General features: G+C 41.1%; 1 protein-coding gene across 4 annotated transcripts; it reads right to left on the minus strand.

Moving 5' to 3' along the window:
• Positions 1–8: 8 nt before the first annotated feature.
• cluap1 (clusterin associated protein 1) lies at positions 9–12,207 on the minus strand. Of its 4 annotated transcripts, XM_072680147.1 has the most exons (13): positions 11,891–11,908; positions 11,304–11,411; positions 10,696–10,784; positions 10,053–10,164; positions 9,065–9,149; positions 8,793–8,975; positions 6,591–6,770; positions 5,567–5,700; positions 5,339–5,480; positions 5,114–5,186; positions 2,975–3,085; positions 1,900–1,952; positions 9–393 (listed from the first exon to the last, which is right to left on the minus strand). In XM_072680147.1, exons 3-13 carry the CDS (start codon positions 10,715–10,717, stop codon positions 217–219), a joined length of 1,272 nt encoding a protein of 423 aa, XP_072536248.1. In that variant the 5' UTR covers positions 10,718–10,784; positions 11,304–11,411; positions 11,891–11,908; the 3' UTR covers positions 9–216. The 4 variants fall into 4 exon arrangements, with proteins under 4 accessions (XP_072536248.1, XP_072536250.1, XP_072536247.1 ...); XM_072680149.1 differs by lacking the exons at positions 11,304–11,411; positions 11,891–11,908 and adding an exon at positions 12,081–12,207; XM_072680146.1 differs by lacking the exon at positions 11,304–11,411 and having other exon boundaries at positions 11,891–11,965.
• Between the last annotated feature and the right edge of the window lie 812 nt (positions 12,208–13,019).

A 13,019-nucleotide genomic window follows, 5' to 3' on the forward strand; every position in this document is an offset into this window, starting at 1 on the left:
ACGCAGTGTGTTGGTCATGACACTTCTTTACAATAATATCATATTTACATTCAATTACAGGCATAAACTCTGTATACACAGAAAATGATAACAGAATATTTGACATTTGATATTAAATACAGTTCTGTACATGTTTCAGCTGTAGGTCTGTGTGCAGGAATGTCGCGCATGTTAGTGTATTTATGGTGTGTATTTGTTTAAATTGTGTGTCGTGCGTTAGAAGTCATTGTCACTCTCCTCCAGTATCTGGGGGTGCAAAGATCGACCTGGGCGGCTGGGGTTGGCGGTGGAGCCATCCAGACTGTCGTTATCTTCATCCAGGTCCTCGTTCGCCACCTCGTCCTCATCGTCATCCTCATCGTCATCGTCAACATCAATCTCGCTGTCTTCCGACTGCAGGCAGCAATACATAACATGGCTTGCAATGCATGCAAATGCAGTCGTGGTATACACACACAGCCATAAACATACAGCCATGGAGTAATTGTGCAGTGTGAAGTCTACGAGAGGACAGGGAGATCCAGGACAGTTGTTCTAGTAAACGGATATTCTATACACGTTTGACTGTATACAAACACAAACACACTCACATATACAGCTAGAGAACATGCCCTGCTCAGAGGTGGGTAGGAATTTTGTTAGTAATGTTGCTGTCCTCTTTGACACCCTTCTCACTTCTGAACCGCATATTAAATCCTTGACTAGAACTAAGGCTAAAACCTGTCTAATATTGCTTGACTCCACCCTCACTGACATTTATAGACACAGAGATCCAGGCACACCATCTGGGTTCGAATACTGAAACTGGTCTACCTTCAAAATTGCCTCGTCCACTCCATTACGTTCATAATCCTGTAGCTAGTACCTACCAAGAAATCTGGCAAAATCATCCCTTTTCTTTACCAGTTAAACGGACTACCGGTAACAAAGCATGCCCATGCCAAGCCACCAGCCCTGGCTACAATTTATTTTTTACTCCTCCACCCTTAGGGCAGTGTGATTGTGCAGATTGTTTAACAGTGTTAAACAAATCCACACTATCTTTATTTTATTATTATAATTATTCTTAAGCCTAGCCGCTCCTGTGTCTCGATGCAACGCTTTTGGCCCCTTCCCATAAGCAGTTTTATGAGGAACTGTCTGTGATGCTTATTCATTAAGACCGTTCAGGGTTCCCATATGCTAAATGTTAAGTCTGAACTGACCATCATAGTCTTATCATTGTGATTAAAATACAGTTATAAAGTACCAAATGTGATAACAGAGCTTTACCTATAGTCTGCAATTTCACAGAGTATAATTCCCATGTAATTACTAACTGGACTAGTTTGTAATATTACTCTATAATGTAATGTAGAATAGTAGACAGCATTCCTTAACTGGTCCATATTTATCAAACCTAGAAGGCTAATCTGAAATCAGTTAATGCATTTTGTAATGTGCTGAATAATACAACATCAGGAATGAGGACTCTAAGGGCTCTTACTCTGAGATGCTTGATAAATATGGTTGTTAGTAAAATTGTTAGTACTCTAGTTAGTGCTGTAGAATTCTAAAGGAGCCACTACTGAACTGCTACATACACACACACTCACACACCTTTCCTTTCTTCCGCCTCCGGCCAGTGCCGAGGGGACGGAGTGTATCCTTTACTCTGGGCTATGTGAACAAGTGAGAGTGAAAGAAGCAGTGTGCAGAAAAGAAAATGTGAGAAGAAAGAGCAAAGGCTCATATCAGAGAGACAGAAGCGTATGTGTGATGACAGAACAGGCCGCAATCAGGCAGGATCAGTATTTTCTAATGTGTGTGAAATTTCCAAAGCAGGCCTCAAACAAGTAGAAAAAAAAGGTTACATATGACTTACTTTATGGGTATGTTTGTGCAATTGTCTGGACTCACCTCGTCACTGTCACCGCCCTGCATGTTGCCGATGATTCGCCCACCTATTCGACCTAGAAGAGAACGCAACCACAGTTATCTGTATGTGTGCGTGTGTGTGTGCCCAATAGAGAATAGCTGTGCAGTGACTGGACACTAAACATTAATTCTAGCTCCAGTCATATAAGAAAATTAGGACCATATGAAACCTTTGTCTCTTTTAACATATTCAAATATTTAAGAAACTCATAGAATCATGCAGGGCCTGGCAAGCTCTCCAACATAGAGTCCACTATGAATTCTTTATTGTATCAAAGGATGCATGAAGTAAACATGAGAACACCTGTCCAAAAACTGAAGCTGAAGCTGAAGAGGTGGACCATGCAACGTGACAATGACCCAAAATTGACCAGTAAATCCACCAAGGAATTGTTTAGATAATAGAGAGTTCTGGTGTTGTCAAGTCAAAGCCCATGACTTAATACTATTGAGATGCTGTGGGGGGATTAGAAACCCCTCAAACATAAGGCAGCTCAAAGAATTCTGAATGGAGGACTAAAACTAATATTGGAAGACTAGGAAATGCCTAACTGAGGTTATTTTAGCCAAAGGGGGGAATGCCAGCTATTAGGTCAACCTTGAGACAAAGAGTGTGAGAGGGGAAGAAATCTCAAGAGCAACCAAGACTCAAAAGGGGAAACCATCTTCTTCTGGTGGACACTGGGCAGTGTTTTGGTTCTTTGCTGTGATTGGTTGTTCCTATGTTATTATACAATATGTAGTCAACTAATAGTAAAATAATAGTTATAGATATCCAGTATATTCATTTATTTCCAGTTCATAAGAGTAGTTTTCTTGGTGGCATCTAGTGCTATGAGCCGTACTGGAGTGTTCGGTGTGTAATGCAAACACATTAGTTCATAACTACACACTTCTGTCCATTGTACAGTAGAGTAATCTACTCTGTAAGGCTGTATAAGATGTAGTCAGTATACACCTTATAGTATTAGTACTGTATAGTGTACAATCTGGATGCAGCAACAGACAAGGATGTACCAGACAGTATAATCATAGCTTGGCATGATACTTGAAGTACCTGTCAGCTGAGTATGGCGTGCTGGGTATGGTTTGGGTGGTCGTCCTTCCTCTATATCGCTGTCTGAGCCTTCATCTTCTGGGATATCCATATCAGAGTCTTCCTCTTGCACTATAGCAGAAAAGTGGCATTAGTGTGTGTGTGACTGTGTACATGTATTATAAACTGTTCATTACCCTTTAAACTGGTGCCAAATTTGTAAGGAACATTTGTGGGAAGAGCAGTAGAGCAGAATATGTGGGTTGCACCCATGAAAAAATCTCTGCCATTGCCAAACAGCTTATTTTGCTGTTGCTATTGGCACTTGTTTTGAACTTCTGGTACCCCCAGGTAAACATGACGATCCTCCATTATCCTCCAGAGGTGAATGTTTGGCACCTAATTGGCAGCAGCTCTGAGCATGGTCCCTGCTACAGTGGTCAGTAGGTGTCTGCTCCAAGAATCAGCATGCCACATTTGACTGATTTGGATATGGCCTGTGCGATAGGGCAACTTCAAGCTGGTGTTCCGCAAAACCAAGCTGTGGCATCATTTAGAGTGAGCCCTTGTACCATCTTCAAATTTAAGGCCAAGTTCCATATAACATGGGTTGTCAGAGACAGGCTGCGAAGTGAAGAAGATCGTTTCCTCACCCTGTTAGCATTTAGGCTACGTGCAATTTGATTGCAAATCTGGAGAAGACAGCCGGTACCTATCTTCAATCTCATCGGGCTGCCAGGAGGCCGGCCATGAGGCCTGCCATGACTGCTCTTCACCGCCAGACTCGTTTGCGCTAGTGTCAGCAACACATGCACTGGAACCTAAACATGTGGAGGAACGTTATGTTCAGCGACGACTCCAGATTCTGCCTACGGAGTCGAATCATAGGAGCAAAGTGTGGAAAAGATGTGGAGCATGCGATGCTGATTACTGCATCTATTGGTGGAAGCAGTGTGATGGTGTGGAGCAGCATCTCCCTCACTGGAAAAACCATGCTTGTCATCATTGGAGGCAATATCAACGCAGAGATATATCAATATGAAATTCTGCAACCAGTGGCAATCCTGTCTCTCCACAGTATGGATTCAAACTCTATCCTCCAAGATGACAATGCTCGCTCCCACAGAGCGGGTTTATCGGAGACTATCTCCAGAGTGGAGAGGATGGAATGGCCTGGAATGTCCTGACTTCAACCCCAATGAACATTTGTGGGAACAGCTTGGGCATGCTGTTCGTGCCAGAGTGACCAACACAACCACGTTGGCTGACTTGCGACAAATGCTGGTTGAAGAATGTGATGCCAGCAGTGCGTGACCAGGCTGGTGACCAGCATGAGGCTGGGCTGCCAACACCAAACGAGTGGCTGACTTGCGACAAATGCTGGTTGAAGAATGTGATGCCAGCAGTGTGTGACCAGGCTGGTGACCAGCATGAGGTGGAGGTGCCTCCGGCAGAGAGCATTCGGCAAATTGTTCATGGGCACAACCCATATACTCAGCTCTACTGTTCATCCCACAAATGCATGTTCCATTTAAAAGGAAAATTGACAGGCTTTCCAATGGTATAAGATTTATTGCCAAGAAGCACTGTTACAACAAAGCAATGATCTACCAAACTAAATTTCTGTTTTTTTGTGCTGAGTTTATATGTAGAACTAAGCGCATATGTACTGCTCAACAAAAGCTGATCTAACCTTTTTAAATTCTTATTTCTCATCATGAATTCTTATAAAATAAGAAATCTTACTTTTAAAGGTTGATTAATATTAATATAAACAGTTATTGACTAACACTTATTCAGCGCATGTTTAGAAAACAAAATCCATGTTCCTCAAAAGTCAATTGTCTCTTAGATTGTTTTAGAAAACAGCTTTCTATTTAACCCCTTAGACCCTGTATCTAAGCCAAGAATTTGTTGCTCTCTCATTCTGCTCATTTCATAGGTCCAAAAATAGAACCCTGTGGGACTCCATAATATATGCTAGGTTACCAAATAATTCACAACAGATTCTGCTTTAGAATTAATAGCTGAATAAAAAAATAGGTTTTAAGGGGTTAATGTAACATTATCATAACTGGCAAATAAATAATTTATTTAAAACATTCTGAAAAAATGAATGTGTCCCCAGGCGTTTCACAGATTGTGCACACGTGTATGTACCTCCACTCTTCATGAGCTTCCTGTCCTCCTCACGTAGCTTGTTTTGCATCATTCTTATGGAATTTTCAGTTTCCTAGAAAGCACAAAAACTGTGTGAAACTTTATATTCCCCCTAAAATATCTGCTAACAGGTGTCAGGAGTTAGGAAAGAGCCAAAAACATAAGACTTGGGACTATTCAAGAACTGGGCTAAAGACCTAGTCATGAAACACATGCTGGTTCTACCTCGAACCGCTCTTGCTCCACTCTGTGGTGGTCCTCCAGCTGCTGCTCCAGGAAGGAGAGGTTGCGAAATTTCTCCACGTATGTTTCGTATTGCTTCTGCAGCTCCTCCTCAATCTTCTCGTACTCCTCCATGAACGCCGGACTGCACATGATAACATCAGTGAGAGGAAGGGCTGCAAGGTGTAAGGTTATGCATGCTTTTGTGAGTGTGCGCAAGAGACTACTTACCGGACGCTCTGCAGTGTTTGTAAGCGTTTCTGATTTCTCTCCAGCTCTTGTTTTTTCTTCTCGATTTTGGCCTCTAGGCTGGCCTCATCAGATGATATGTTGTTCAACTGCTCCTTAGTCTTCTGGACATTCTCCTACAAATGGGCACAGACAATAAGCTGCTTAACCCAGGTTTCGGTTCAGCTTAGTGCTGTAAGGTTTCAGCCACTGTTTTAAATACAAGATGCTGACTTTGCATCACCTGCAATGTTAGCAACCAAAAGCCAACAAGAGCTAAACTCTTGTCGTAGTAACTGTTTTTCTACTCAAATAAATACTTTGAATGAAACAATGCAATGACAAATAAATATGTTAGATTAGCAAACACTATATGAGGGGGTCCAGCAGTCCAGGTGCTTTTTCTGCTCAAATACATCTCATTCCACTCAGCAGGGATTTGCCAGGTTTAGATAGCAAGAATGTGATATCAGTGTCTATCCTATAGATATTATATTTAGAACTATTGTACTTCCAGCCATGTGCAGGTAATCACAAGTAAACCAATTATGAGACATTAGACATTCATTTTCAGAAATTTCACAAAAAAAAACCTTAGAAACCTTAGAGTTAGAAACATGACATGTCTACCTCCATGTTTGACTGTTTCTATGAGGTTCTTGTACTGAAATATTAAAATATGTTCAAAGAGACAAACGTTTCATATGGTGTCCTCATTTTCTTAGATGTTAGTTAGTAAGTATGACTTAATCTCTCAAGTATTTCTAATGAACTTTCTACCCTATTCTGCTTGAGGTGCAGACAGGTGTCAATTATTAATCATTCATCATTGCATGTCCTTACACTCCCTCTTATATGAGTTTTGAAGGGTTTGGGCTTGTGAACAGCTAGATTTCCTCTACACTGCACCACCCAGTGTACTGAAGGTGTTTCCACTAATCTGCAGATTAAAAAAACTGAATTTTACTGAAAATGCATAAAACATGCATTACTGATTTTGTCACTGAAGTGTATATGAGTGTCTTACCATCACATCTTTAATAGCTGCTCTGAGAGCTCTCTCTGTCTCTGCAATCTCCAGTGGCCGTGCAATGGCTGCTGTCCTGCTTTCTCTTAGTTCCTCTTCGTGCCCCAGCAGATCATACAGAGAGGCCCCCATTGCCGTGATCTCAGAGCCAAGCTGGCGTGCAGCTTTCAGATCTGCAATCTACACACAAGTACACACAGTTACATATACTTTTTTTTAGGAGTATTTTGAAAGCTGCAGGTAAAGCGATAGAAAGTAAACAAAACTATATTCAGCTAGCTATTTTACAGGGACATTTAGCACAGAAACATAGTCCCTGAAATCTTTGAGACTGGAAAGTGCAGAATGTCTGTATTGGGGATCATTTAATTTCACTGCTTCTAATGTTCATCTGTGTATACAAATTTGTGATAGAGGAAAGAAAAAAGTTAACAGTATTTAAAGAAGGAGTTAAGGGGGAAAATAGGGGGGAATATAGGGGGAAAATAATAAGATCCAGTCAATCAAACTCTTTAGTTTACAATGGGAGACGCTAGGCTAAAACTGCTAACAAACACTGGACTTAGACTGTCACCAATGTCATCTCCGTAAATACACACACACAAAAACATCCCTCATTCCATGCAAAACACATCCATAGATCCACTTGTTTTGTACAAATTAATGAATGTGGTTTAGAACAGGGTGTGACTTTAGTTTCTAAAAACAAAAATGAGAACTACAATTACATTGGGATGAGATTCAGGTTGGTCCCAGTTTCACTACAGTATTATCACATTTTGCTGTGGCAATCGTTCATTTATGGGATTTGCATCCTCAGCATTATTTTTAAAGGATAAACTACTTGTCCACTATCAGGCCCCAGCAACTGATCCAGAATGCACTGGGATGGGTCGTCTTGGGTCGTTCAGCCATGTAACTCCTCTGCTGCATTCTCTCTTCACTGGCTTCCTGTAGCTTCTGCCCACATCAGATTCAGAACCCTGACGCTGGCCTATAAAGCCAAGAATGGACCAGCCCCTCAATACTTGATAGCAATGGTCAAAAGCTGATCTGTAGCAAGAGCCCTTCAAGCTTCAAGTACGGCTCAGTTCGACCCATCATCTTTTAAAATCAAGCATCCAGGCTTTTTTCTGTCCTGCACCAAAGTGGTGGAACGAACTTCCCCTGGGTGTCTGAACGACAGAGTCACTCGCTGTCTTCAACGCAGACTGAAGACCCACCTCTTCCGAGAGCACTTAGGCAGAGTGTAGAGTATGTTAAAAATGTTGGTATCCGCCCTTACGTTTGTATTTAGTAGTATCTAGGCTTAAAATTATCTTTTGGATTCTAGCCAATACAAACAAGCTGAGGATATTTGCTGAGTAGAAGGTAACGCACACTATTCTCTGACTACTCTGTGGTTTGCTTAGGCTGTGGGTACAGGTCAGCATGCCCTGATCTAACACACACATGGACCAGCGGTGACTGAGTAGCTAGTCAGGCTAATACTGGCAGTCCATTTTATCAGTTGTCAAATTCACTCTGAAGCTGTTCTGAAGGGGACAAAAAGGTCATTACAAAATGTGTGCGAAATGGCTAGTGCGGCGTGAGATCATGGGATCTAACCGTGTGAGTCTTCTGGCGGCTTCGTGAGATCTGACACCCTGAAAACAAACAGCAGAGCTGCATGGTGGAGCAGTCATTTTTGAGTATCCGGTATTATTCCACACACTGCAGACCAGAACGAGAAATAGATTGACAAAGTGGAACAATATGCAGATGAGGTCCAATATTAGGTTTAATTTTAGCCTAAATGTTTTTATCTTGTTTGCACAGCTTTTTGATAGACTTTTTCAGCAAATAAATTAAGATTTAGGCATGCGTTTTTAAAGAGACGAGATTGGTGACAGTGTTTGTTAGCAATGTTATCCTAGCATCTCCTGCTGTAAAGAACTATGTCAGATAGCAAACATGTCTTCTGATCGACTGTATCCGGGGCAATCATGGTAATCAGATATTTTGCTGAACTATTCCTTTAAAAAAGGGTATGCGAATGGGAGCTCTTTCTCTCATACTTACATACTGACTGAGGAGGTTGTTACCTGATCCACTGAGAAAAAAAAAAACACCCTGAACACCAGCATGAACCATCACCAGCACCAGCACCACCATCTATTCAACCATCGACTGTCACCTTCTTTGGCCTCTAATCGCTCTCACCTTTGAGCCTAGGTCAAATTTGAACTTGCTGCTGTTTTCATCGAGGTTATGGTCGCCATCTGCGTTCTCTTTGGTTTTCATGGCGTTGTAGAGGACGCTGGTGATCTTCAGCATCTCTATCACTGCGTAACCATCCGCCTGATACAAGCGCTTGAGGTTCAGCTTAATGTGTGCCTTTGTGGCCTGGTATGACATAAATACAGATACAACCAAGGGTGATTAATAACACAAACTGATTGAGTGAAAAAGACGGAAGAACGGTAGAATATTACCATGAATTGAGCCACAGCTTTGATGAAGAACACTCTGTCCGACTCTGTGTCCACATCGCTGGGGATGTCCGTCTGTGGCTCGTACCTGTGGGAGAATGGAGAATTTATTTTTCAGATGGTTAACTAGTAAATACAACTTCACACTCCGCCCAGGTGCTTGCCAGCAGATTTGCCCTTGCCTGGAGAGCTGTAGAATATCCCAAACCAACGATACTGAGGCACTCACAAACACTGCGATATATCCAACTAAATAAATTAGCCTTATATTTTTCAGCTAAGTGTTGTAGTTTAATAACAGAAAAAAAAACATGCTTAAAACTTGAAATTAAAAACAGACTGAAGGGGGCTTTGAGTGTGATGGCTGGTTTGAATCCTGGGACATGCTGCTTGCCATCAGCAGCCAGAGTCAGATAAGGCACAACTGGCCTTGCTATTTTAGAGGTCGGCTGATGGCACTTCCTCTCCACATCACTCCTAGTGTGATGTTTGGTCAGCACATGCTTCTGTTAGCTGTTGTACCAGAGCTGAGATGCCGTGCTTACCTCGTGATGCTGCATCAGCAGTAGTTCAAAAAAAAAAAAAAAGGGGCTGACTGGCATCACTTGTGTTGGAGGAGACATTTGCTTGTCTTTACCCTTGTTAGTGATGGAGCAGTTGCTAAAGATGGCATTGCTAGTGATAGGGGGAGTTCACATGAACAGGTATTGGTTAACTGGCCTTCCAAATTGGGTAAAAATGGGGTCAAATTAGAAATAAATATATATTTTAAAACAATGTACAAGATCACACCTTGATGTAGCTTAACAGTTTTCTGACGCTCTCTTGGCTTTTCTAACAGGCCTGAAGATGTTTCCAATATGCTGGTGACTAAAAACGACTTGTTTGAGGGTTTTGATTTTTTGTTTGATTTTAAAAACTTACTGCTGCCACCTCACATTAGCTCATTTGTGCATACACACACATACACACAAAGACAGTAAAGTGTGACCTCTTGACGAGCCAGATGAGTATCTCTGCCACTAAAGGAAAATTTGGGGCCCTGAAGTTCTCCATTGAGATGAGTCGAGGGTATCCCAGTGCCCGCATCATTTCTGTAAAACCTATAACAACAAAAAAAAAAATACAATATACTTTCAATATTTTTTCAACAGTGATTCTCATAGACTTAGCATATGTATATTAAGACCAATAATACAAACTCAGTCTCAAGGCTCCACAGTTAGGCCACCGCAAGCTTTAGAAGATTTCAAATACCTCAAATTTCCTCTTTTAGTCTTGGAATACAGTATGAAAATAAAGTGGAATACAATATTCATATAAGAAAATAGCCTGAGGATTTAATTTTGGCCAAAACCTGAGCACATGCTTTACAATTAGAATTATTATAACTGATTACAATTCACTCTTAAACTCCAAAAACAATGAGGTTTAATCCCTTTCGTATATATTTTCAAATACATGCTTTTATTAGTCTGATATTTTGGTTCTCCGTCTCCAAACTTACCAGAACCGATAAAAAAATAAAAAAAAACATTCCTTTCTCCAGGGTTACCTTAGGAACAATGTTGAAATCAAATGTTCTGGCAATATAAAAATAACATTACATAAATTACATATTTGCACATGCTTACTTCTCAGATCTCTGAAAGACATGGTTGCCTTTTCTCCTTTTCCAAATATATATCTTTGCCTCTATATTGGTAGGCCTTTCTTCCGTCTCCTGGAAAAAAAAGAATAGCAATTTAGTAACAGTTTCAGCCACTAATGCTTTCTATACAGTCTTGGATTAAACTGTAGCGCCAGTGATCCCTCATCAATAAAAACATTTTCAGTCTAGGCTGACGTTTGTGCGTCTGGTTAAACATGAGCCCCATCCCCATACATGGACCTAGATGGGACCCTGTGTGAGATTAGGGTGGGCTTTAACGATGGGGCCCATTTAAGAAGCCCAACTGAGTCCCAGTAAAAACATTCACATTTACATTTACAGCTTTCAGCTGACGCTCTTATCCAGAGTGACTCACAAGGTTATTCGTATTACACAGGTAGGCCAATGTAGTGTTAGGAGTCTTGCCCAAGGACTTTTATTGGTGTAGCGCAGCATGATCACCCGAATCAAACCCCAGTCTCCCACATGGTGTGGTAGCTCACTGGCAGGTAGTGGTGTTATCTGTTGCGCCACACCAACCAAAAACGCATGGACCATCCCACTCAGAGCCCATGCCCACCTGGAGCCCACCTTTCGTGTGTAACTTAGCTATGTGTCCAGCTTCAGTCTCTCTGGATGAACAGTAGCTAGAACCCCTGTCCTTTAGTGAAAGCAGCCCAAACAGTTCTCAGATGGACTCTGGTTTAGGGAGAAGCATGATAAACAGATTTATCAGATAAACACAATGATGATGGGATGTAAGGCGTTAGTGCTAGGTCTTTTATTCGCTAGTAGCTAGAAGAGTTAGCTAGTTAGCTAGTTAGTTAGTTAATTAAGTCAACACACAGCTCTCACAGTTCAGTTTATGGGTAGCTCAACCTCTTACTGCTCAGAGATTTAGCTAGCTAGATAACTGAATATGAAAGTGTCGATATCTGTTAGCTAGATCAGCCGAGTTAGCTAGCTAGCTAGCTGGCTAACAACTGCCAGTCAATGCAGCTATGCTGGCTAAATGCGATTAGCAGGAGACGCGTGCCTCGTATTTACTCAAAGCAGCCAAAAGGATGTCGACATAACCACATAAATATGTTTAACCCATATTTTAAGTAGTTAACGCTGTAAATAAAGGGAAAAGAGCAGATTTATCAGTCATTAGCTACTTTAATAAATAAACTTACGCAGCGTCTGTATCTGTGGCCGTCTCTATGGCAGCGACAGTGAGCTACGGCACGCCGAGGAGGACAAGCGACCTGGGCAACAGCTCACCTTTGCGAAGCAGAAATGGGTTTCGAGATTTCTTCCGCAAGGAAGAGCTCAAAACTCCAATTTACGTTAAACGTTTGGAAAATGTTAATAATATTTACTCACATTTTAGGAACATTAGAAGTGACTGCATGCGATCCAGTGGCGACAGCCGACGCTGATATTCTGTGGGTTTTAAGTCGTAATGTTCAGTAATTCAGTCCAACGTCGTTCAAACATCACATGCCAACATTGTATTGACATATGATACCAACATAGTGTGAGGTAAGGTTGCCAAGTCCCAACTTCAGCATGTTAACGTCCACGCAGCTTGGAATTCTGACGTTGTTAGACGTCAACATCTGTCTAACGTTGACGATTGATGTCAACCCAGTGTTGACTTTTTGACAGACATGTGACTTTGATTTCTATCCATCCAAAATTCATCGTCTGGACAACGTTGGGTTTTGACTTGATGATTTTCTAGATTTTATTTTTTTCAACCAGGGCCGTTTAATCTCTTTTAGGTAAAAATAATAATAATAATAAATAAAAATATTAATACTTTTCAAATACTAATAATTACAAATACTGGAGTAATTGTGCTTGCTGATTGTACTTCAGTATTACTGAAATGGAATACTTATTTTTTTTACTTTAATAATTTTAATTAATGTAATTTTGCATGCATTTTATATATTTTGACTTAAAAAGTATTCAATGAAATCCATCTTTGTGCAAATACAGATACAACCGATGATTATATACAACTTTCAGCCTGTATAGATAAGTATTAGTATATTAAAATATCAATCCCTTTTAACAATTAATTCTTAATTGAGGTTATTTTACAGTTTTGCACATCCACTAATTGAAGTTTCACTTTGACTAGTATTGCTTTATTTTATTTCACTGCACTCAGTGAGCGTCACGTAGCGTCACGCCGTTTGAAAGCGGCGGCTGCTGCCGCGCCAGGAGACCGCAGTCCGTCAACAACATGTGAGGCAGAGCCCAAAGAGCACTGTCACCACACAAATGAGCGTTTGTGAGGGACATGGGGCTCTC

Source organism: Salminus brasiliensis, chromosome 5 (genome assembly GCF_030463535.1).
Source record: "Salminus brasiliensis chromosome 5, fSalBra1.hap2, whole genome shotgun sequence".
Taxonomy (NCBI): Eukaryota; Metazoa; Chordata; class Actinopteri; order Characiformes; family Bryconidae; genus Salminus; species Salminus brasiliensis.